The sequence below is a fragment of the Drosophila subobscura genome, chromosome A, assembly GCF_008121235.1.
Source record: "Drosophila subobscura isolate 14011-0131.10 chromosome A, UCBerk_Dsub_1.0, whole genome shotgun sequence".
NCBI classification, from domain to species: domain Eukaryota; kingdom Metazoa; phylum Arthropoda; class Insecta; order Diptera; family Drosophilidae; genus Drosophila; species Drosophila subobscura.
The window spans coordinates 18,000,743-18,027,614 of NC_048530.1; the positions used below are offsets into that span (position 1 = coordinate 18,000,743).

The following is a 26,872-nucleotide window of genomic DNA, read 5'->3' on the forward strand; positions in this document are numbered from 1 at the left end:
AAAATTCCATCGCTGGTTTTAGGAAAAATTGAAAAAATAAAAATAAGGACCAATGGTAAACCAAGAGCGATAGGAACAGATGCCTTCGATGGGGGGACAATAACAATTCACAATTGATACTATTTTCTTGCGAACAAATTCTAAGAAATTTGTAGTACTAAAATGAACGAAATTCTTATAATTCTGCTCCTGAGAGCATCATCCTGCAAACAGGTTGCAGTTGGATGGGAAACAAATTCAGACGAAATGCAGAAAATATACAAACAACTAATAAGTATCATTAACTGTGTAATATTGTAGGTGAATTATTAAATGCTTTCTCCATCCAACAGGTATACCAAGCAAATGACATTTTTTCTTCTACTCATAACCAATTTTAAATTGTTTTGTGTACTTGTATTTGAAATATAATTTATTAATTTTTGAATTTGAGTTTAAGTCAGTTAATCCTTAGACAGTATTAAATAAATAATTAAAAATATAAAAAGAAGTCGCCTCCTTTTTGGTTTTTTGTTTAAACAATTAATTTCGTTAGTAATGTGGTTTACAGATGCTTTTTGAAAGGCTTAATTGGTGAGAAATGATTCTCAAGTGACAAATGGGAACATCATGTGGAAAGATGCAACAGGAGAGTTCAAATTTCCAAGATTATTCCAGGCGGGAATCGATGCTGGAACATAATGGGAAACGGAACACCTGTATGAACCAATGGAAAATTCTTGCTAGAAAAGGGGTATTATGTGTGTGGGTAGGAGAATCCTCGTACAGATGTTTGTGTGGGCAGGAGAATCCTCTTACGGTAAAGGGAGCTTATGTGTGTGGAAGGGAAGAGAGAGAATCCTCTTACGAAAGGGGTAAAATAATTTGTGAGTGGGAAGAATCTTGAATCGAGGGGAATCGGAAATGTGTGTGTGTGTGTGTGTGTGGGTAGACACAGGAGCCCGAAAGAGATTTATTTATAATGTTGTTTTCCATATATTGTATGCAAGTTTGTAAGTCCACTAGTTTCTTTCATTCAAGTTGTCTTCCGATCAGATGTTCTGGAAAAAGGCAAGACCAACAATTTGGCACAGAAATTTGTTGGTTTCCAGTCGTTGCTGCACCCGCTCTCCTCTCTCTCTCTCTCTCACACTCTCCCGTTAGCTGCTGCTCCTATGTATAATTTTTCCAGCTTTTGTTTTGCTTTTATGATTTTTGTTTGCCTATTTCTATTTCACATACAAACACGCACACACAGACAAAAAAAAGCAACAAATAAAATATTCGCAGTCGCTGTCTGTCGCTGTCTCTCTCTGGCTCTAGTTCTGGGTCTCCTTTTTCCCGTTTTGTTGCACTTTTAGCATGCACTCTCTCGCTCTCTCTCTCTCTCTCTGCTACTCTCTTGAACTGTTGTTTACTTTTTGTTTTTGTTGTTGAAAATATGAATTGTTTAAACAAATTGCACATTACACCAGTAATTTAATTCTCCTTAGCACTTGCACTTTGGCATCTCTTTTACTTATTCTTTTTGTGTGTTTTTTTTAGTTCACATTAAAAAAAACATTTATAAGAATTTGCATCATCATTATCATTAATTCGCGCATTTCTGTTATATTTTGTTTTTCCATTCGTTTTGATTTTCGGTTCGTGTTGTGTTTTCTAGGAATGTTTTTGTTATTGCATTTAATGAAGCCATTGATTGGATTGTTGCATTTGTTGTGTGTGCCCGTTGGCCCGTGTGCCGCCTGCCTGCCTGTGCTTTGGGCTTTTGGGCTGTGCTTTTGTTATGCTTTTTCGTGTGTTACCGTTTTGATTTTGATGGCGTTTGAATTGCGACTGAAACTGAAACTGAATTGATGCTGGTCGTCGCTGCGCTGCCGCTGCACGAACGAATGCAAAGAGCAACAGCGCGTCAGTAGCAGCAGAGGCACATGGGCAGCAGCAGAGCCAACGCAGCAGCAGCGACGCAACAGCAGCAGCCCAAAGAAAACGGCAAACACAACAACAACCCAGATAGAGAGAGAGAGAGAGAGAGAAAGAGAGACACAGTGTGCCAAAGAGGGGGTTGGGGGGTGGTGGTATGACACGAAATGGGTTGAATATATATATATATTTGTGTGTATGTGTGTGTGGGGGGTACACGCACACACACAAACAACTGCTTGCAGCAGTAGCAGCACCATCATCATCCAGCAGGCAGGCAGGCAGCAGCCTTGCCAACTTAGCTAAAAACTTCCAAATGCGTAGCCGCCCGCCTCGCCCCACACCGCGCCACGAACACACTTTTTGTTTGTTGTTGTTGCTGTTGTTGCTGTTGGGTTTTCCTTTTGCACTTTTTATTCCGCCAACGTAGAGCCTCCCCATCCATTGGCACCCGCTACCCATGCTTCATCATTGCCCAAACCATTTCGCATCGTTTTTCAGTGAGTTTTTCGTCGTCGTCAGAGGTTCGCGGCCTCATCGTGGTTACCCCCCCCATGCCCCATGCACCATGACATACCCACTAACACACCTTAGCCCACCACAGTACCAAACACACAGGCACATAAACACACACACACACACACACGCACACACAGGACTAACCATCATCAAGCGCCAAGCCACCCCACCCCCTCCACCAATCCATCGCAGCATCCACACACTCTCTTCAACCGTGTGGCAGTCAGCAAGCATTCACTAGGCAAATGAGAAGAAGAAGGTGGCAACACTTGCGCCTGCAGCAGCCAAAGGAATGTGTGTATGAGAGAGCATCAGCATCAGCATCAGCGCACCAGGAGCAACGAGAGAATCGAAGTTACGAATTACCTGTTAAATATAGGATCCCAAAGGGACACGAGCAAGTCCTGTTCTTACACTACATGAGCTTAGATTTTGACTCACTGTCAAAATATTCCATAAGCAAAAGGACACAAGCGATAAAAAGTGATCGATAAATAAGTATAAGAACAATCTATTCTAAAATGCATCGCCTGCCAGAGACATCTACATAAATATTAAAAGCTGCTAATTCACCTAAAAGATTCCCCCACATTCTGTAAAGTCCAACAATAAATACTCGATAAATAGTGTGCCAGCAGCCAGTCAACGTAATGCTATCAAATATGCAACGATTTGGACCATCATGCCACCAGGCAGTAGGCAGGCCAACACTGGCAACCAAATTGGTGGCACATTCTCGAGGGTACTCTCCTTGCAACAAGCAACAACAAGAGCACTTTGGGCTGTCATTGGCGTTGCCGCTGTTGTATTATTGGGCAGCAACAGCAGCAGCAGCAGCGGCAGCATCAGGTCCACAGAGACAGAGAGAAATGGTGGAAGCAGCGAGTCCTGCTGCTGCCATTGCTGCTGCTGTGGGGGGGGAGTCCGGGTCCGGGTCTGGGTCCAGGGCCAGGTCCAGGTTCGGGTTCGGGCAGTGAGCCAGCAGCTCTGCTTTGTTTTAGCCAACTGCCTGCTTGGCAACTGGCAACACATCGGCGGCGGCGGCGGCTCTGACTGCTGGCTGCTGCTGCTGCTGCTGCTTGTCGATGATGAAGTGGCCGACAACGACAACCACGAGACGACGACAACGACAACGACGACGAAGTCGCAATCGCATTGCGCGGCATGCGTCGTTTTGTGGATTGGATTGGGGGATTCTCTCTACGTGTGTGTCTGTGTTGTGTGTGTGTGTGTGTGTGTATGCGCGCGGCGCATAATATTCCACATGCCACACGCACATACAACAACAAAGATGTTGGCTGTTGGCTGCTACAACGGGGCGCACTTTAAGTGTAGCAAAATGGACTCTGACTGCAAAACTTGTGTACAGTACTCAACACGCATACACCGCACACCACATCCATACAACGAACGGATACATCTGTGTCTTGTTTCTGTGCATAAAACATGCAAGAGTGTTAGTAGAGCGCTTCTCAACTGTTCGCCAAATATCATTTGGCGCCCCATCTGCACCCAAAAGGGAGGAGGGCTGCAATTTCTGGCCATTTTCGTTGCTAATTATAATTGGTGCAATAAGACACCTCCTCAACGTATGTATGTATGTACATAATATACATACATATATGTACATATGTATGTATATACAGTGAATGCAATCTTTAAATGTTCATCAGTCTATAGAAGATTACGCACTGTACCTTACCCTAAGTCACAAATTTTTTAAAAAGTTCCCATAAAGTAACGGACCCAAGGGGAACATTCGAGTCACTGAGATTTACATACATACACGCATAATCAATAAGCCCACTTATAGACTCCAATCGATTTAAAACACAAGCTGAGACACCAAAAAGTCTTCATAATGAATGAACGATAGAGAAAGGTGGAAGAAGGATGAACGACAAAAAATATTGAACCAAAAAGCGGACTGAGAACGAAAACAAAAGAAAACCGAAAAAACTAAAATAAAACAAGGCAAAGTGCATATGTACATATGTATGTATGTATGTACATATGTACATATTTATGTATTATTGGGCAATGCAATGCAAGGAAGTGCAAAGAGCAATCCACGCTTAAAAGGGTTACACACACACACACACACACACATACAGACAGCAATGGAGAGCTTTTGCTGGGTTGCGAGAGGGAGAGGGGAAGACTGCAGTCGGCCAACAGTAAACCAGTTTTCGCAATATATCCAACAATAACGAGTAGGAGAGAACTGCATGGCACTAGCACCACAGTACCAGCGGCAGTAGTTCCAAGTCGAACAATCGTCAAATACACAAAATCCACTTTGCAAATCATCAAATGCCCAATGGGGGGAAACAAGAAATCCCATGGGGGCTACTAACATTACGAGCCCTGGAATCGGCATAAACATACGATTACGGGTCAGTATGGGGGGACTCTGGGACTTCGACTCTGTGGTGGTCGCAACGGCTGGGCCGTGTCGGGTTCGGGTTCGGTTCCGGCTCTTCTTTTGGTGTGCCGAGGAGGGGGGAGGCACTGTCCACGCATGCAGCATGCAACTGAAGTTGGCCGGCCTCAGAGCACAGCCTTCCAATACACACACACACATTCCAGGGGGTGGCGGGTGGTCGGAATGCAACGCAAGTAGAAAAATCCTAGCACTTTTCCAGTGAAAAAAAATGAACGAAAGAAAATGATGTACATATATAAGCTAGCGGTATTTCCAGGCGAAGCAACCACCACCAAAACTGCAGCTACGCCCATGGCCGCGCGACAGTGGGGGCCCCACGTCCACACGACCATGGCCTCAACAGATCCAGAACAGAACCCAACCGCCATCAGCCCATTCTCTACCTATCCCTATCCCCCCACATACATACACACACACCCACGCCCATGGGCTATGCCTCCCCCACATGCCCACGCCTCTGCATTGAATAAAATTGCATTGGAATATGCCGTTAGCTTACGTCGGCGGCGGCGGCTTCCATGGAACTGGAACTGGTGTCTGCGTCAGTGTGTGTAGGTGTGCGCGAACAATTTCGGCCCTCCAATGCGGTATCCTCTCCCCACCATAGCCCCCACGGAAAGGTAAAGCTCCGCTACTTATTAGAAAAAGCAACACAACAACCAAACAACAAAAAAAGCTTCCCCCAAAAAAATTAGCAGCAAACCCAAAGAGCAAGAAAAAAAAGGCCAAGGGAGAGAGAGAGTTAGAGGAAGTCTCATTCAATTGGAATGATGGCAGCATTTTTCTTTCCATTTAATCAGCCACGAACATAGCAAAATGTGCCAAAAAAGTAAGAAGAGAGCTTTAATATAGAACAAAAAACAAGAAACAGTGGGCACAAGAAGAAGAACATGTAGAAAAAGCCAAGGAATAACAAATACAGAAAAAAAACCAAAAGAAAAAAACCAAACCATAAAGTTTGCACAGAGTTCGCACATCAAACACACGCCAACAGGCAGAAACAACTTGCAACAAGTTTGAAGTCGTCTGCTGCTAAAAATATAACCAAACCAGACACAAGAGTCAAGGAGAGGGAAAAGAGAGGTGATGGTGGAAGAACAGAACGAGCCGAACGGAACGGAACCGTACGGGAACGAACGAACGAACCCAACAGGGACGGGACTGAGAGAGCGAAGCAAGTAACAAAAAAAAATGTGATACGACAGTGATTACGCGATTTTCCATAATAAATGTTGTGGTAAAGGCGACCTTCCGGTTATGGCCTGACGACGTCGGGGCAAACGACGACACGAGCACTTGTTCGGCATGCCCAACGACAACGAAAACGACGACGACGACCTTCCTCGCCAGTTATTGCTCTCTCTTTTTCGCACACAGAAAATCACTCTCTTGCTTTGCGTGCGCTCTTCCAACGTAGCGGAAAATGTCGGTAAACATTGCAACCGGTTTTTTTTCGCTTCTTTCAATTGCTCACACGAAACTCACACACACACACAAGCTCCCACAGAAGGAATGGGTGAGAGGGCAACCTCGCACAGTGGGTAAAATTGGCCAATGGATTAGCATACTTATTGGGGCAATACATAATAAGTCAGACATGTCATTACGAATGTTTGTGAAAATATCAAGTACCTAATAATTAACAGAAACAAGATATATGTATCTTTTACGGATGGAAAATCCCTTGCGGCATCAGATTGAAGTTTGATTGCAGCTTGAGTGGCGTATGTAGTTCGATATCTTTTAATTCCAGAAAGCCGGACAACTCCGTTTTTAAATTATTTGTATCGTTGAAATGATTTTTATCACTCAATTGGTCGTATGAATTAAAAAACAACATTAACTTTGTTGCTAATGGAACTCAAATTATTATTTTTGAGTTACTCGTTTTCCGCTCTTGTCCCACTGTTCTAGAGTGTGCCTATCGTTGCTGTTGCCGTTTTTTCTGTTGAGAGCACAACTCCCGTCCCAAAAGCTTTGCACCGCATTGCACCCACCCTCTCCCGAGCTGACACTCTGCGACCACCCGCCCGACAATGCCTCGTTTTACTAGGCTAATCATGTGTTCTGGTTTCGGATTTGTGTGAGAGGCTTCCACTGTCTGTATATCTTTGGAGTGTATGTGTGTGCGTGCTGGTGTTCGGTGTTGCTGTTTGAGAATTCATTCAACGCTTTTCGCCTTGTGCTTTGGGGGGCGCGCGCACATAGAGAGCTTTGCAATTTTGTTGTTGTCGATGTCGGTTTTACTTTTCGTTTTGTTGCTGATTTTTCTTGTGTGTTTTTTGAATACCCTGCAATGGAGGGAGGCATTGTTCATTTTCGTTTTCAAAGACTAAGAGAAAGGTTCGTAATGTATATTTTCATCTGTAACTAGAGGTAGTAGACTATATTTCTAAATCCCTCATCTGTTACTTGGGATATTTCCGTAAGGGTGGTGTCCCACACATCTCAATTAAATTTTAACAGGATAGGGTATCTGTTTAGCGACTAACATAAGAAACATTTCCTTCTCGTCTTTTTTTCTCCTATTTCGCTGAGAAATATTTCACACGCTGCTTTGGCTGAGGCAAGCAAAGCACTTGACTGTTGAGTGGCGCTGGCCCCAGCCTCTGCTTCTGTCTCTGCCGCTGTCGTTGGCGAAATGTTGGGGTTCGTTGCCGTCGCAGGCGTCGTCGTAGTCGCTGGCGGAGTCGTTCGTCGGGTCGGATCGGGTGTTGTTATCAATTCAGTTGCTTGCTGGCTGCATGGCGCGACGCTTGGCACGTCTGGCCGGGGTCTGGGTCTGGCCCGGGTCTGGTCGGATCGACTAGTGGTGGTGTTTCGGCACGGAAAGCGGGGAGGGGATTGTAATCGGTTTCAGTTCATTTTCATTTAAATAGAATTAAATATGGCAAATGAGTGAGTGAGAGAGAGACGACGGTCAACATATGTCGTCGTCGTCGTCTCCGTGGTGAGGTTTTTGTGGTGAAGGTGAGTGAGTGCGTCGACCGACGACTACGACTACGACGACGATTGGAGTCCCAGACCATGACAGAATTCCACACCCGGGTAAACCGACCGAGTCAGTCGGTGTTTTCCGTTTCTCTCTTTATTATACATATGTATTTTTTGTGAAACCACTTTTCCTTGGGGCAACGAGGAATTTGTAATCTATATAATAAATAAATAATTTCAAATGTACACACCAGAGGGACAGAGCGATAGAGAGAGAGAGAAACCAGTGGCGGAGCTGTGGAGTTGTGGATGGACACGGGACTGTCTGTAGTAACAAAATCTCGTCGAAATCGAGATTCGATATTCGAGGGAAAGAACAGGCGCACAGCAATTGCCAGCAGAGCAGTCGGCAGCGAACGGAAGAAACAGCAAGCAAGCAGCAGCATCAACTTGTGTGAGAAAGGGAGGAAGAGCGAGCAAGCAAAGAGGCAAAGAAATCACGAGCGTGAGCGAGCAGGCATGGCAACAAACGCGAGAGAACAAGCTAAACGAATCAGGGAGGGAGAGTCGAGCCAGAACAATGAACAACACAGTGGCAGAGCAGGCAAACACACACAGCAGAATGGGAGAGCAGAGTGCAGGCAAACGCAAACACACAGCACATACATACATATAAAAGTAGACAAACGTAGCACAACACAAAGAGAGGCAAGCGAACGGAGTGGAAGCGAAATGAGCCAAAGCAGAGAGAGTGTAAGCATGGATGGTCACTCAGCGAGAGAGAGAACACCAGCTCAAAAAAAAATCGATGAGTCGCCTGATAAGCAGCAAACAGCAAATCAACGGAACACGGCACCAGACCATATCCCAGAGACCTGGGACCCGAACGGAGTGACCGACCCGACCGTACAACCATTCGACCAGATACCCAGCCAAACAACCACCCGTTTAGGGAAAATAGGAAACAGAATGCCGCGACAGCGTCAATCCGATGCGTGTGCCGTCGTCTGCGCTTTGTGTGCGGTGCATCCGTGTACCTGACGCGCGCGTGTAACCGCCAATTTAACAGGGAAACAGGCGGCGCAGCAAGAGAGTCTCGCCGCAAAGCGTCGCGTCGCGTTGCGTTGCGTTGCCTCGAATGGAGTCTCGGCAGAGAGCCGACGGACCGACCAAAATGTATGTGGGCCACAGAGCGAGCGAGAACGAGAGAGGAGTGACTGAGCAGAGCGAATATTTTTGCATTGAGGGTAGGGTTGTCAAAAGTGTTCAAAAAATGCTCAACTGTTAGGCATGAGCACACGACCTCTAAAACTAATACATTATAATAGGTGGCATTTAACCAAATTAGTTAGGATAATCACATTTTTCAAATTATTTCTAATTACATTTTTTTTATTTTATCTTTTAGCTTAAGAAAGTTAATGCAATTATATAGTAAGAAACTGCTCAATCTATTGAAAAAAAAAAACCAGCCGCTTTGTTAATTAACTATCCTCAACTTTTCTAGAAGTCATTTGACAACCCAGAGAGACATATTGACTCACTCTCTCACTCCCACGCCGCTTGCACAACTCTACACACGAACACACAAGCAGAAACTGTTATAATTTAGTTGTCTCTCTCTCTCTCTCACTCCGCCATTCTCAACCGCTCTCTGGCTGCTGTAAGCTTTACAGTTGCCGTTAGAAGTAAGCTGCTCTTCTGATGATAATAAAATAATACCTGAACTGAAAATTAAACTCTTTAAATGCTGAGGTCCCTCTTTGGGACTAATCCGTATAGAGTGGAATACACCCGATATTCAGATATTTACCTACACCAGGTTTATGAGCAAAATTTGCACAAAATTTGTTGTACGACGCGTATGCCAAGTGCTGGGTGCCGAGGAAAGGCGAGCAGGCAAACCATGAGCGCCAGAATGCACAGGCGGCCCCAGACGGACTCAGATAACGAGTAAAAGAAATCAGCAATAGCAACAGTGACAAGGGGGGGACAGGACAAAAAGAGATAAGCAAACGCAAAGAGAATAAAAAAGAGCAAACCCAACAAAATACCCTGCAAATTTGTTGGTATTAATTCCAAAACAAATCATGTGAGAGAGCGAGCGCGATATGGATCACCCAAAGAACTATGATAATTGAATGTTTAAGAGGTGGGTGGAGGAAATGAATACAAAGCGAATATGTACATACATACATATATGTACTGTATGTATGTATTTGGAATAATTGTATAAATCATGTTAATTGGCTTGCCAAAAAAAATATATATATGCACACGCATACATATGGCATATTTGTCAACATTTGATGGTAGTTGTCGTAGCAGTCTCGTATCCATAAATCATATGGAAAAAACGAAAACAGTGTTCACTCGATGTGGAGTGCAAGAAGAGGATCAGAGACCACATATACAAAACTTAAAATAACATAAATATATAAAAATCCGATCTTCTATTCAATTTATATTGAAATATTGGACATTAATGTTAAGAAACAGTATTAAAGTTGATGAAGATTTATGGAGAAGTCAATTTGTATGTTTGAAAATTTTTGGTTTGTACATTCGAGACAATTTCCACTGTACTGTTTCCCACCTCACATTAAGCTTGTCGCCGCCGTCAAGCAAATTAGCGCCCCCCAGCGGCCAGTAAAAACAATAAACAACCGCAATACCTCACACGTTCGCACACACACTCTTTCGCTCTCTTGTGTGGGCTCGTTCGCTCTCTTTCGGCGACGACGCTCATTCAGCCTGTGGTGCTGGGCAATCTTTTAAATATGCGATGTGTTTTGCGGTGTGTGGAGGGTTGGGGAAGCCATAGCCAGCAGCCAGCAAGTTTTTTTTAAAGTTCGCTGCTGTTGGGGCCTTTTGCTCGTGCAATTTCATACGGAATCGGTATTTAAAGAGAAGAACAAACCCCAGCAAATACAGTACTAAATACGGCAACCCGATGTTTTCGCTGCAATGACGCTGCAGTCTACAGAAAGTAACAGGCGCCCAGAATATGAAAAACCAAGCGGCTTACAAACCAACAAAAAGTCGCTCACTAAAACCAGCGAGTGTATGCGATTGACGAGCAGTGGGGCGATAGGGAGAGCGAGACCAGGGAGAAAAAGAGCGAGAGTAAAGCTCTCTCTCTGGCGCGCATGTGTGGTTGCTGTTGTTGTCAAGAGACACAGAGAGAGGGGGAATTTCGTGTTTATTGAATGTAAATTTGATTTGGGTTTTTCTTTCTGTGGGGATTTTTCATGCTCACCGATTTTCCGCCGACAATGCAAGTGCGATGCAAGAGGCCCAAATCGCTGACGTTCCTTTTGGTGCGCATTTTTCCTTTTCCACACACACGCCACCAATGTTTCTTCTTTATTTCTGTTTCTACGGATGCTTCTTCTTCTTCATATGCTCCTCTTCCCACTTCCCACTTCTTCTTCGTCTTCTTCTTTATGTGTTTGTAATCACTCTTCACACTCACATAGCAACATAGCACAAGTGCTTGTGCGCTCCCGAAAGTAGCGTTAATTTTTTATTTGTTTCTACTCTACTGCTTTGTTTTGACTATTTCTTTGTTTTATTTGCACACAATTGGTTGTGTGTGTGCTGGGCAGGGGCTAGGGGAAAGAAAAAGCGTCGACGCCGCAAAGAGGGGGACGGACCAGCTGCTGGCTTATGCTACGAAATGCGCGCCGCACCAGATGAAAACCATCACTTCCGGAGGCGCTTCAAGTACTGAGGAATGTAGTAAATACATGAAAGACTCTTCGTGTGTGTTAGTGCGCTCGTCTGTATCTGTATGTGTGTGTGTGTGCAGGCGCAGAGCAGCAGCTGCGCTGCCTGCGTTGACGCTGGTCGAAAAGCAGCAATAGAAAGAAGGAAAGCAGCAGCGCAAAAAAAAGCACACACACAAACACACACCCAGAGAGAGAGACACACAACAGACAGCCGACAGAAAGAGAGGGCAAACAGAGAGACAGACAGCGAACAAGCGACACAGCGCCACGCAAAATAGTTTCCTCTAGCGGGGGGAGAGAGGGGTGGGCAGGCGAGGACTCTAAAGAGAAACCAAAGGCGATACACGCGAGAGGGCAAAGAGAGTTGTGTGGGGGTGTGGTGTGGAGGACCTAACGAGAGATGGAAAGGACTTTGACAACCGCCTTGGACGGCGAGACTCTGGTCTCGTTATGTTTAATACCAATTCCACTTTTCGTTTACATTTTTTTTTCCCTCTGCGAAAATCAGGTTCTAGTGTGCGGAAAATTCGAACTTCAAAATTCGACTTTGCAAGCGTTTAATATTATTTTATTTTGCAGCAGCCCAGAGCTTTCCCTAAGCCACACTCGCGCAGATATTTAATACTCCAGCGAAACTGACCAAGGATCATTTCCATTCAAGAGGGTTCATTGATACAATATCTGACAAGATGATACTTGATTAAAGATATGTACATATTTATGTACATATAAAGGTGCATGTATTTTGGTAGTATCCGGAAATCTTTCCATCTCGAAAAATACGATAATTAAGTTTTAACTAAAAAAAACACTAAAATTAAGTTTTCAAGTGCTGCTGCCTTCCAACCATCAAAGCTCATTTTCTGTGCAAAGCATTCAGAATCCTAACGCTTTTGCCTGCTGCCTCTATTCCCATCTTCTTGTCATCTTCAACTGGTTCTCGTCTAGACCCCAGACTCCAGAGCCAGCGCTCTGACACAGTTAGGGGACCAACAAAAACGTGGAAAAAGCAACAAATCCCATTCGAACGCAGTTGGGGTTGGTGTGGCATGTTGCAACCTAAAATGTTGGATGTTGCAAGCAAACATTTTAGGGTCAGCGGTCGCTCTCAGCAGATACATACATACATATGTACATGTACATAGGTCTCTGATTGGGAACTTTCGTACCAGAAATACTTAATAAAGTAACTTGTAGATTAATATGGAGTTGGGAGTACATTTTAATGGATATTTCCAGTATTTTTAGTATGCCAAAAATAATGTCTTATTAGATTATAAAATTCAAAGAATTAGAATAAGTTTTTGTCATTTTTAAAATAATTTAATTTTCAACCAAGCTGTGACCGATTCTTGAAAGAGATGTCAGTTCGCTTATGGGTAATTGTTAGTGCAAATCAAAGTTGTTCGAGGAATTGCCTGGCGCCTAATCAAGAGCTCAAACAAGCTTCGAAGAGCTCTCTCTCTCTCTCTCGTTTCCACTTGTTGCACATTCCACATTCAATCATCTATCTATGGAGAGACGACGGAGCGCACACAGACACAAAACAGAACTCCACTTTTACGGGTAACACTTATACTAAATGCACACTCTTATACTGGACATATACTAAGGCCACCTATCTTGTGGGCGGACAAAGTAAAAGTAATTTTCTTTTGTTCTTCATTTTGTTGGTAATTAATATATTTATCAGCAGATTTCGGGCATCATCATGCTTCTCTCTCGCGCTCGCTCTCTCTGTTCTCGTTCTCGTTCTCGTTTTCTCTCTATCTCGTTCTTTTTTTTTGCCGAAAGCCTTAAAGCATTTGCTAAGCAGGCTAACAATCCTTGAGGGCTTGACTTGTCCTTGCTTCTGGGGCTCCCAAGTTTGAGGTTACTTTTCGTTTGCATTTTCACTTGGGTTTCTCCACATTTCCCTTTGCATGTCACGAGAGCTGAGATGTGGCGAGTGAGATGAGAGGAGGGGTTTGGCACTCACAACCGAATACTACGAGAAGCGGAACCAAACTTTAAGTGGCATTTGGGTATCGGAATACGCGGCTGCTGGGCTGCTGGATGGGTGCACGACTAGAGAGAGATGGTCTGAACATGTGATGAGCTAGAAAGAGATGGGCACACACACTCCCAGAGAAGCAGAGGTAAAGTCAGAGCGGGAGAGCAAGACAGAGAGAGACTGGATGGATTCGGTCGCTGGTTGAGTTATGGACAAAATAGAATCAGCACAAAATTGTTGGCTCGTGACAACGAGCGACAACGACGAGGACGAGGCGAACCCTGAGAACGACTCCGAAAGCCCCCGACGAGGACGAGGACGTGAACGAAGCGCAGCCAACGAGCTGGTGCGGTGCACTGTGGTGAGGTGGTGTCCGGACCCGTCCGTCCTTCGGCCTCTACATTTTTCAGCTTGATGTACATTTAATAAACGCATCGGCAGGATCATGCAGGAAACCACACACACACACAAACGCACGGAGAAGGAAAACTGGAAAGTTTCGCCCATTTTTGTGTGCGTGTGTGGAAGAGCCTACAGGCACAGGCTGTGGCACGTTGATGGGGTGTTGATGCAACAGCCAGCTGACAATGCAATCCCAGCCAGCAAGTGGGAAAGAGAAATAAATAGTGAAAAGAGCTGGCAACAAGAAAACAGAAAGTGGAGTGCACACTGCTCGAGACAGAGGGAGAGACAGAGACAAGAGTCCTGGAAGGGGGTGCTAATGAAGTGTCGAAGAGGAGAGGATAAAAGTAAACGGGAAGGGAGCAGGCAAAGGGAAATATTACCAAAATTTAAAACAAAGGAATGGACACCATACACAAAACCAATACCAATTTCACACACAAATCAAAAGGGCCCTTCCCTTAATCGTAACTCCTTCCCAGGACACTTGGCTCCTGGGGGCTCAAAGCGGCTTCGATTTCGGCGTCAGCTTTGGTCCATGCCAAAGACAATTGTTGGTAGAAATGGAGTTTTGGCATTTCAGAAATTGGCCCAAGGAACAACAGAGACCAGACCGGAAAGGAGCACCTGTGCCGGCGCCGATAAGTAGGCTATAGAAATGTTCCATTTTCGTTGCACACAAAAGTGAAGTTTATGGCATCAGGCGATGGAGATTCGAGAGAGGAGAGCAACGGGAAGTGAGCGCTGAATGTGTGTGTGTGTGTGTGTTTGAAGGAAGGAAGGAATTAAGTGTGAAACCCTTTAGCAAGTAGTTGGGGCTGAACCCACGCACTTATTAGTGCTGAAAATTAACAATGGAAATGGGCAAGTGGTCAAGAAAAGAGCAAAGAAGCTTTAAGAATCGCATGAGATCTATCGATTTACAGCTGCAAGACATATTCCAACGTAGGACTTTTATCATCTTCAATGTTGTGCCAACAAAATCATCTTTAAACTTGATATTTGAATTGTTTTCCAATCTCTTACGCATCTGCAGCCTATGTACATGCCGAGTGCATTTGCACCTCTCTCTTTCTGTGTGGCATTGGGTAATCGCTCACGTAAACATGTGGGTGGGTGGGTCCAAGTCACATAATCACTCAATGCCCTCTGCCATCACTCACTTGCAGTTGCACAAACACCACCAAACACCCACACTGAGAGTTCAGATAAGTTCACAAGAATTCGCCATCCTCTGTGTTTCCGCCTAAATTCTCCAGGTGGTTCGGTTCTGCCCTTCTCGCTCTTAAAGTCAGGTATAATCTGAGCGATTATTTTCCAGCCAAAAGGGCTGCTGGGCTGTTGGAATTGAGTGCGTGTTGAGCTTGAGATCCTTTTCGGGATTTGTGATATTTGGAATATGGCAGCGGAGGGGGCTGGCCTTAATGGCCTCTCTGTAGGCGCCCCAAAAGTGCCAGAGTGCAGAGTGCCGGCTAATAAGTGAAGTATCCATAATTGTTTGATGGCCGCCATCCTGCCTCAGAGCGAGACAGAGACAGGCAGAGAGAGAGAGAGAGAGAGAGCGAGGAGGGTGAACTTTGCGTGGTGTTGGCGGTGGGGTAGGGTAGTTAGGTATGTAGGCGTGGCACGTGTCCTAACATTTTGCTAACCAAAAATCATAATTCAGAGCCCGACACACACCAACACACACACACACACACGCCGGGCACATGCAAAAGACGAAGCAGAAGGATTGTTATGGCAACCCGAAATGGAACATTTTGGAATTGGGCAATGTTCTCTATGCACACACACTCATGTGTGTGTGTGTGTGTGTGTGTGTGTGTGTGTGTGGATTGGGATGCGTGACTTGCATAAGTGCAGGATGCGCGCGCGCTGCACTCACACTCACACACACACACACACACACACACACAGAAGCCCAGTAGGAACCTCTCAAGGAGCAGTCAGGGAACAGCTCCCCGCCTTTGCAGCTCCTCAATCAGAGGCACTGGGGGCCAGCCTGCCCCTCCGAAATTCGTGGAAAATATTCGGCAGGCAGCCGCCAAACCATTAACACGATGCGGTGCCGCGGCCATGACGACAACGACAACGACAACGATGAGGACGAGAGAGAGAGAGAAATGCTTCGGAGCTACTGGTTTTTTTGTTGTTTTTTTTTGTTAATAACGAAGTCGCTGTGGGAGACTACCCGACTACCATTCGCTATGTACCATATTGATATATGGTATATGGGAAATATTTGCATATGTATGTGCATTGCCCGTGCATACAAAAAAAATGCTACAGACTGGGTTCCTGTTTCCGCTTCCGCTTGGTCTTGGAAGGGGTTACTGCAGAGAGGACGATGGATTTAGGGAGCTAACCGAAACATGCAATAGAAGAGAGAAAGGCAAAGAGAGAGAGTCAGTTATATGGGGGAGGGAACTAGAAAACTTGAAAGAAAATTATAGAAACCGAGAGTACATTTTGAAGACTTGAAAGGTTAAAGATTAAGGAAAGGAAAGGCAAGGGGCAAGGCACGGCACAGCTGCAGATGAAACTAGAAATTGAAAAATTGTTTACAAAACAAATAAAAGAAGAAGAATACAACCACACAAAGAAAATGCACAAGAAACAAAAACCAATATGCCTTAGCAATTCCCATTGAAATGTTTAACACTTCTCCCATTTTGCTGATAATTTCTTGAATTATTTTGTGTGCTAGCAAATACGAATATTCTGGCATTTAATTGTTCCACAAAATTCTTAATTTAATTGCCATACAATGGCAGCCATTTAATTGAATTGAATGGCAATTTACGTTTGAAATGCCAAAAAGGAAACTATTAACACATAATACGATTACCGGACCATAGATTGATGGAAGGTGTTCAGCTGGAAAAGGTTAATTGTAAGTTCAAATTTGTGCTGCAATTGCTGTGCATGCAGTGTAATTATTTTGTTTAAAAGTAACTTTCAAGTATTTGTATTTATCATTGTCTGAAATGATTGTTTAGCAGGTATGTAATGGTATTTGAGGTGATGATAGGTGGCAGGCGCTGCAGGTTCCTTTTTTTGGCTTTAGATTTATTTTGAGGAGTATTTTTCAACATAAGGGAGTTTTCTATTCATCTAAGAGGCACACATTCCGCATGTTCCATCATTAATTTATCCCAATCCCAACTTAATTCTTCTTCCTACTTTTAGCAAATTTATCCAATTGGGAGTGTTGGAATAGGCTCATAATTAACGTATGTAAATAGCAAATAAAAGGCAAATAGACTTTGATATGGGATGCTGCTGCATTATGGTTGTGTCACAAATCAAAGTGTCACACGGGGTTGCTTCAGGGTGAGGCCTAATCATCATCTGCATTTCCACAGAGAGAGAGTGAGAGAAAATTGAGAGAGGAGAATGGGATAGGACTTATAAGAGTCTGTGTGTGAGCTTTTTCTCTGTGTGGGTAATGTGGGTAATGGACACAAAAACCAAAGGGCTTCTTTGCACTATTGGCCCTTTGTTGGTGTAGCATGAAATGTTGCTGTAGTTGTTGTTGAAACTTCTGTCATTGTTTTTGGTTCTGTTTAAAGCCTTTTTTTTGGTTGGTATAGCTGTTGGTGAAGTTTCAGATGTTGGTGTAGCATTTGTTGTACATATTGTAGCTGTTGTTGAACCTTTTAAATTATGGCAGTGGTGGTGTTTTGTCGCTGTTGTTGAATATATTTTGTGTGACTATATTTTTCCTCTGCTAATAACTGTTGCTATTGTTGTTGTTGTTGTTGTTGTTGTTGTTGATGTAGTGTTTTCAACTTTAATCTTTGTTGTGTTGTTGTGTTGTGTCATTTTTATTTAAGTTTTAAGCACGTTTTGTTGGTGTGGTGTATTATTTTGCTGCTGTTTGCTATATTTGTATATTCCTGTGTAGCCTATTATCGTTGTAAGTATACATTTCTGTTGTTTGATGCTGCAGTTGCAGCAGCAGCGTTGACTGCAACGTTTTCGGCAGTCACTGCGTATGCCACCCACTTCCTGGAAAATGGGGGGCGAAAGCTAAACTACAGCAACAAAACATTTTGCTAAATACACACTGGAAATGGCAGCACCAGGAGCTAGAGCTACTCCTCTCGCTCTTGCTCGCGCCAATGCTGCTGCTGCTGCTGCTGCTGTGGCGGCTGCATGTTGCACATTGGAAAACCTAAGCCCCGCCACATCACAAAATCGCCAACAGGCGAGCAGGAATTGAGAGGAGGTGGCAGCAGAGGGTCAAGGGAAAAGGCATCCGCAGCTTTTTTTTCTTCTCTGTTCTTCTTTTGCGCCGCTTTCCCGCTTAGTTTTTCTCGCCCATTTTCCCGGGGCTCCATCGTTAGTAGCAACCAGGAAAGACCAAAAGCAATGACAACAGCAACAACAACTACGATTGGGCGAAATTTTCGCGAATTTTTCCATAGAACTGGGAACCGAAAGCAGTCAAGGGATACAGATACAAAAAGAGAGAAACAAAGATACCAAATGGGAAACCAAAAGAGTAACCGAAAGACTGTCCCGAAAGGGATATAGAAAAATCGAAAAGCTGTGAAGAAATACTGGCAAAGGGTACCGCCAGACTAAATATTGGAGGACAGCTTATGGAGTGTCGAAATGGAGAAAGAAAAAGGGTTTTAAAGAGGATCTAAGATTAAAAAGAAAACACCTGAAAACCCCAGGCATCAGGGAAGACTCGATAACGAGCAAAAACTGCTAAATAAAACGATTTGAAACACTGGAAAATAACGAACTCCATGGGAACTCGGTGGGATATAGACTTGGGTCAGGGACAATACGAAGACAGAAAGTTGTCAAATAAAACCTCGAAACATTTGCAGAATAATATCGAAATTTCTTACCCATAAAATACAAATATTCAATTCGATATTTGATGTAAACTGTCAGTTAACTCACCTGCAAAAAACAAGAGAGAAATAATTAGACAATTGTTAGAAAAATAAATGCGCATAAAAAGTACACAATGCCAGAGTAAAACTTTCATTTGAAAGATGTCAAAAATGCTTCCTATTTCCTACAAATTGTTATCAGTGCTTCGGTTCGAAGGTTTCGACCCATTTTTGGATCATTTTGGATATAATTTGTACATCTGTCTGAAATGCTTTGGCTGTTGTCTAAGATATAAATTGAAGAGAGTGGAATATGGAGTGCAGAGAAGAGCAGAGAGAATGGAAAGCAGAGAAGAGCACAAAAAAATTGGTGACTAGAGAAGAGCAGAGGGAATGGGGAACATGGAGAGTGTGAGGAAAACAACGACGACAGATGGTCAAGAGGAATGTATCTGTATCTGTATCTGTATCTGCATTAGTAGCTGCCACTGCCACTGCCACACAACTTTCTGCCTCTACCTCACCAAAGCCTTTGCATCTGCCCCTGCCCCTGCCCCTGCCTCTGCCCTCTGCCTGTACCAATACCTCCTCTTTCTCCTCCTGCTGCTGCTGCATCTACCTCTTGCTCCACCTCTGGATGGATATTCTGCCTCTGTTTGTGTATCTACAACAAAACACAAATCAAAACTTGGCTGAAAATGCAGGCAGGCAGGCAGGCAGGCAGGAGAGGCTGTTGCCGCAAATGCTGCTGCTGCTGCTGCTGGGGCAGCTCTGCTGTCGATGGGGCAAGCTTTAGAGCTGCAGCAGGCGGCAGGCGGCAGGCAGCAACAACAACTTAACTGAACTGAAGGCTGAAGCACATACATAACTAATAGATACATAAAGCCGTATCTTTTGGGTGAATGAACTGTAATGAGAATGTGAACCTAGGCAGAGGCACGGGGGCCACACGGGGGCACAAAACCAGCGACGATGTTGTCGTTGTCGTCGTCGTCGTCTCTGGTCTTCGTCGACAGCAGCAGCAGCGGGCAGCAGGCAGCAGGCAGCATCAGGCCACTGTTGGAGATGTTGAAAATCGCAACGCAAAGTGCGCAATTTAAGTTGTTGCTGTTGCTGCTGCTGCTGCTGCCACATCTCCATCTCCAACTCCAACTCCATGTGGCAACCAAAAACTGACCGACGCAACAACAAAACGTTGCAAAGCCAAAACGACGACAAAGCCGGGCAAACACCACACAGCGACGAGGCCCGAGCACCGAGCACAAAACCCAACAGCAACAACCAACAGCAACAATCGTCGACAGTCAAACAGTCGACAACTAAATGCAGCACAAAATTGGTTATAATGGGGCCACAAAAAGGTACAGTGAATGTTGTAAGTGGTGAATAGAGTACAGTGCACACCAGTGGCAAGTGCACACAGCGAGGGGGGCACAAAGAGGGGCAAACAGTCGGCAGGTTGACATCTGTCAGTGTGCAGACTTTTGGTATTTATTTAATTGGATTTAATTAATTAACAATTATCCGCTAAATATGGATTGAAATATATTTGCAACAAGAGAGAGCGAGGGGAGCAGGAAACGAGGCACAGATACAGCCAAATATTATACGAACTTAATATACCCTTTGGTGATTCGATTTCTGCTCGATCAATTTCCTCATATGCCCCCCGCTGTAAAGTCACCTCCCCTGGGAGCCACTCTTCTGCTGTGGAAAAGTGGCGTCCTAAAGCGCACAAAGGAAAACGAGAACAAAAAAGGAAATATTGTAGGCGTGTCCTGGCACGCACACAACAGCCAGAAAACAACAGCAAAAACTGCATTAAAAAAAGGGAAAATAGAGGTTGAAAAGAAGAATTGGGGTGGGGGGTTTGCCATTCTCTAATAACATATTGCACGCAACAGCAACAACAACAACAACAACAACAACAAATAGAGAAGGTGGAGTGGGTGGTACACAGCCTGGGCTAGGGGCAGTGGCAGTGGCAGTGGCAGCGGCAGCGGCAGAGCATTGCAAAGTGCAAAAGTTGCACAACAAAATTGAATTTTTAATTTGCTTGCCAGTCCCAGACGCACACACACACAGAGGAATGAGACAGAGAGAAAAGGAGAAAAGACACAAAGAGAGAGTGAGAGAGAGAGAGAGAGAGAGGTAAGAGGGGGTGTAGGGTGAGTGCGAGGACGAGGGTATGCAAATGTTGACGTCGAGTGTGTGTAAAAATAAAGAAAAACTGAAAAACACACACGACGAAACGATGAAAGTGAAGAGGCAGCAGAGCCCAAGAGAAAGGAGAAGAGACAAAGGCCAAGAGAAAGGTGGGTAGAGAAGGGAAGGCATGCAAAAAGAGAAAGAGCACAGCACAAAGGAGCAAAAGTGTAGAGAGAGAGAGAGAGAGAGAGAAAAGGCATTCAAAGACGAGGTTAAGGTGCAGCCACGCATTGCAATGCAGGGAAGGCTCTCCCATAGAGGACACACTCCAGAGACAGTACCTGATCCACCTGAACAATCATTGGAGTAAAAATAAAGGGTACACATCCCTCCCATACAACAGATGTTACAGCAAGTTGAAAGCTCTCAACTCAAACACCAACGATTTTAGGGAACATCAGCGGGAAAAAAAGCAGTGCTAGAAAACGAACAAAACAATACCAGAAACAGTGCTGGGTAACATTTTATTTTTACAGCAAAACAATACCCTAAGAAACTAGAAAAACGATCTGCCAAGGATTGTCTCCAAATGTCTCATAAATATAACAAGTTGAGGGTAACTCCTCCAAGGCGATAGTTTCCATGGATAGCTTCGAAATTTTGCAATAAACTCTTCAACCCAACCACAAAAACAAAACAAATTCTAAAAAATATTCTTAATTTCTGTTTAATATTTGAAGGGAGAAAGGCAAGGAGCTACAGTACCGAGAAATGCAGAGAGAACTTTCTGTTCCTTCTGAAAGGTAGACAAAAAGTGGAAAAAGGTTGCAGGGATCCACAACATTAAAAACTTATACTACTCCGGGGACAAAAAGGAGCAGGAAAAAAACTGTCGAGACTCGAGGGAAAAACTTTTGCACAAGCTAAAATCTCAGGTGAATAGAAGAATGCTGAAGAAGGTGGATGCAGGATGAACTTTGGACTCTTTATTTTATTTCTTTTTTGTAATTAAAAGCTATTAAAAGATGTCGGAAATCCCAAGTTGTTTGGTCAGCATTCTTATGGGCTGCCATTAAGAAAGGCAAGCCGAAAAACAGAAGTGCAAGTTTGAGGTTGGGCAAAGTTGTGGGACGAGAGGTGAAGCCTAGAAGTAAGATCGAGTCGCATTAGAGTAGAAGCACTGGTAAAAATTACTAAGAAGTAATCTAAAAGAAAGTAGAGTCCACATTTGATTTTTAATCTCTAAAAGGGATGAAATTCGTGCGTAATAATTGCTTCCCCCCCTGTTGAATTGCTTGTTATATTCGCTCAAAGGAGCGTAGCCACCATGCTTAAGCACCTATTAGGTTGCCTCAAAAAGAGAAAATAAGCAAAAGCTCTAGGAGCCGGGATAAAAAGTGAAAGAAGGAAATCAAATTGAGAGGCACAACAAGCATGAAAAGCGGCTGGGAGGGGTAAAGCTTTGCACTTGTTCGGATATGTACAAAAGTGCATACATACATGGATGCGTGTGTTGTATATAGTCCGATGGATGCACATAGCATAGCAGCATAAATATGCTATACATATACATATATATATGTGTGTGTATGTATCTAAAATGCAGCTACATATGTATCGGTATTCGCATCTGTATCTGTATATCTGGAGCTGAGGCACTGTGACTGCCACTGCCATTGCCTCTGTATCTGCATCTGCATCCACACAACCGCGAACCCGGGGGAGTGCAACAGAGACACGGAGAGAGGGTGAGAGAGAGAGAGAGAGAGAGAGAGTCTGCACGAGGTGCAGAGTGGCGGCAGAGTGTGTGGAAAACTATGTGCAAAGTGCCCTGGCAATGGCTGGACCTGGGACCTGGGACCCCACCTAAAAACCGACCTCCACATCCACATCCACATCCTGCTCCAGATCCAGCCCCATCTCTAAGCGCAGCAGCTCTCGCTCTTCCTCTCTTCCTCTCCCTCTTTCTCTCACTCTCACTCACTCGCTTGTGTTCTTGTGTGTTTGGCAGATGATGATGACTCTGCTGTGGCTGTGGCTTTGGCTGTTGCTGTTGCTTTTGGCTGCAACTGGAGGCAACCCAAAATGCGAATTGCGTTGCCATGCATCCACCCACAAACGCACCCACACACAGCTGCACCACACACACAGATACTACAGCATCCAGCAGGAATTGGAGATGGACACGTGACACATACCATCCAAGATTCAACGACAGAAACGCACGCGTTAATGCTGGGGTGTAAGCGGTGGCCCTTAAAAAATTTATGGCCATTTCTTTAAAGGAAAATTGATGAGATTTGATGGAGTTATCGATTAATACCATTCTGAAGAGATTTCCCTCTCGGTACTCGTTACTCGTCAACAAACTCTCGTCACTAGCGATAGTACCATCTGCAGCTGGCGATGCACATTAGCGATGACACCGAAAGCCAAATGAAATTTGCTCTTTTTTGTGCGTCTATTTCTGGGCTGATAAAAGATTGGTGGTTCCGAATGGGTAAGGAGAAAGAGGCTCAAACCGTGCAGAGAAAACAGCGAGAAACCAGCCAAAGTTTCGTGGAAAGCCGAACACAAAACGCAGTGCCAAAAAACCTTCAAACCCCAACCCCAGTTCCATATGCTAGCCAAAGAGCGCATTGACGTATGCAGTGGTGCGGGGTGGGAAAACCAGCGACATATTCGGCCCAAATATAGCTCAACAGTTCCAGGAATTACAAAGAAAACGGCTTGACGTACAAAATGCGTATAACAATTATAGCAGTGTGCACACACCTAAGTTTTTGCGTATAACAGTTTATGCACTGTATACCTATACCCATCCATGTATTTATGGCATTCCCTTTCACCTAAGATTTACTGCCAGGCCAACCCACACCACAAAAATGCATTTAACAGAAACCCCAACAGCAGCAGCCGCACCACAGACCCCACACACACACACACACACACACACACACACACACACACAGTGAGGCCCCGATAAGGCCTCTGCTTAATCCGCTAATTTTCAATTGCCACGCAGCCCAACCAAATCCGTGCAAAACTATAATCCTCATGTGATCCGGAATACCCGGGTATCCGAATCCGAGTTCCCGATTCTCCCCTGTATTTCATGTGTTTTTCTTGTGTGTGTGTGTGTGTGTGTGTGTGTGGGGTTGTGCCACATGCCATGCGCCCGTGCCAGGGATTGTGCAAATGTTGGACAAACATCAACGCACAGCACATACATACGCTGACTCCACTAGAACCCCTTCTAGTTGCATGATGTATGTATGCACACGCAGAAGGATGTACTGCATGCAGCCCAGAGCGCCCAACGGAATGAGTTGCAAGTGTTTGCAGGACTACAGAAAAAAGCGCAAATGACATCGTTAATGGGTCGCTAAACACTCGCAATCGCATTCATAAAATATGCTAACAATTTTCTAGTTTTAATCAATTGTAAAGCGAAAGGGCGAGGGTGTCCATAAATGACAAGCAATCGTTTTGAGCCGCTGATTTATAATCGATTTAAAGCACTGAGCTGAATGAATTTCATTCCTCAAGCTATTCTGAAACGCCCCACGCTCTCCACTGTTATAAATGTACGTCGGGTGCACATTCAGTATGTAATTATGTATATCCTTTGAGGGCAAACAAAATGCAATTATATAAATATGTATAATACGCTGGCCAACGAGCCATTTCCATTATACACACAAGCACACACACCCAGCATTGGTGTTAAGCGCTGCACATACTTAACGCATATTATATTAGTTCTACATGCGTTTGGTCCACCCTGCCCCTGTCCCATCGCCTATATGGTAGTAGCATATACCATCGGCCTATGTATGTAAATGTGTGTGCATCGCATCGTGTTTGGTACATCAAATTAGTGCTGTCAGTGGTTCTAAACGGGCATTGGTTGTCAGTTTTCGGACCACAATGTAAGCCAAAAAAAAAGGTCAAATAAATAAATGAAATAAAATGTAAAACCCACAGGGAATAACTTCTAGCAGCGATGAGTGGAATATTTTTCAATCCAAAACTGTAGTCCACAATTCCCGAGCAGTCTCCTTTGCAGCATTCGCTTGTGCGTCTCAAGACGGGCAGCAAGGCCTGACATCGTTCCTTCGTCCAACTGAACATCAGTGCTTAATACAAATTTATATTTGTATGGAATAAATACGCGACTGAGGGGAAGTGCTGCATGATGCGTTCATGTCTACGATCCTACTACTATCCAGCACTTGGAAAGCAGTTCCAAATATTTGTAGCCATAAAGTGATATGCAAATAATGATGGATAGGCATTTCCAAACACTTAATAAATGTTTAAAGTTTAAAAGAAAATATAAAGTCTATTTGGGAACCAAAAATTCAATGAAACCTTCGAAAGCTTTGTATCAGCCTTATAATAAAGGTAAACTTCTGAGTTCTTGAACAATTCCTTTAGGTTTTTCTCTCGAATCAAGGGCCTCCCTTTCTATATACATATGTATGCTATCAATGTGTTCTTATATGCATTGGTTTTAATCGTTTACATACCCATGTTAAATTTGTATATGGTAAATGGGTGCAGCTATGCTCCCCCTTACATCGTTTTTGTTGCTTTTTTTCTTTCCAATCTTCAGCATTGTACCGGGTTTTTGTTGTTGCTTTTTTGCCTTTGCGTATACTTAATTTGTGGTGAATAATATATGAGGGAAATGCGCATACGCCTGGTGTACAACAGGAGCATATTATTATAATACATAATTTTGTGTGCACAAACATATGTACATACCTATGTACATATATGTATACATATGTATGTATGTACATCTGTTTGTACATTGTATAATATTTGTTGGTCAGCCCCACGCCCCTCCCTCCTCGCTAATTGTTTCCAATGCTTCTGCTCTTGCATTCTGCTTCCATTCTCCTCGTTCTCTGGCACTTTGAAACAATTGTTAAACACACGGCGTATGCGTAATATTAATTATTATCCATGCCACATGCCCGTGCGGTCTCTGAAGGAGTAGTGGGCGTGCCGTGTGATTCTCGGGCAGGAGCCAACAGAGGTCGCGTTTGCAAGTTCTCAGCATTTTGAAGCTTAATCGAATTAAATTACACTTTCAAAAATAAATTCAAATTTAAACAAAACATCAAAAATCCATAAAAATCCAATTTTTTCTCTATGTGCACTGAATAAATACTAAATTTTTAGCGCAAAAATGGGAATAGTTGGATTTTTCCCCGCGAATATGAATTGCGTATGAAAGTGCTTTGAAATATTTCAAATTTCATGCCAAAATTGGTGTGGAAATCGTCTCGTTGTAATAGTTTTGTTGGTACCACATAGGCGATGCAGCTGGCGCCACCTAGCGGATGCAACATGCAATTCGCGTGGGAAAACAGTTAAATAAATTACGAAAAGCGAAACGAGAAACGAGAAATGAGAAAACAGAGAAGAGACAGGCAGCAGCAGAATCAGAATCAGCAGAGATAGTGGTGGCTAGAGAGGCAGAAGGATAACAAAGATGTGGCGGGGTGGTGGGGTGGGTGGGGGAAAATGGAACGGAGGGGTCTATGTGTGTGTGTGCGCGCCAGGAAATGGGATGGGGGCGGAGTTGAACCAACGCGTTGTCGTCGTCGTCGTCGTCCAACGCCCACTCAAAGTATATAAAAGCGAAACATGCTGAAAGTGCTTACATAAGCACAAAGGAGGCGTCTCTCATGGGGGCGGGTAGGTGGGTGGGTGCGTGGTTGGTGCAAGAGGGTGGGGTGCAGGAAGGACAAGCTTTTCCCCCCACCCACTGTCTGTGTCTGTATGTATGTGTTGCATACATTAACAACAAAAGCAACTGTAAATATTGAAAATTCCATATTCGTTTTGATGTCAACTCATACAACAGATGGCGCCACATAACATCTCCTCCGGCCCCTACCCCTTGCCCAGCCAACCCACACTCACACCC

The 26,872-nt window shown here is 44.1% G+C and overlaps 1 protein-coding gene across 3 annotated transcripts in view; it reads right to left on the reverse strand.

Moving 5' to 3' along the window:
- The window catches only part of LOC117890648 (serine/threonine-protein kinase tousled-like 1), an 84,664-nt gene that overhangs the window by 47,380 nt on the left and 10,412 nt on the right, over positions 1-26,872 (reverse strand). The window contains exon 1 of one of the 3 annotated variants that reach the window (XM_034795623.1): positions 11,061-11,172. The exons of the other annotated variants lie outside the window; for them this stretch is intronic. Within the exon in view, the coding sequence (XP_034651514.1) occupies positions 11,061-11,129 (69 nt within the window). The 5' untranslated portion in view covers positions 11,130-11,172. Of the gene's footprint in view, positions 1-11,060; positions 11,173-26,872 lie in introns of those variants that run through there. 3 annotated transcript variants of the gene reach the window in all.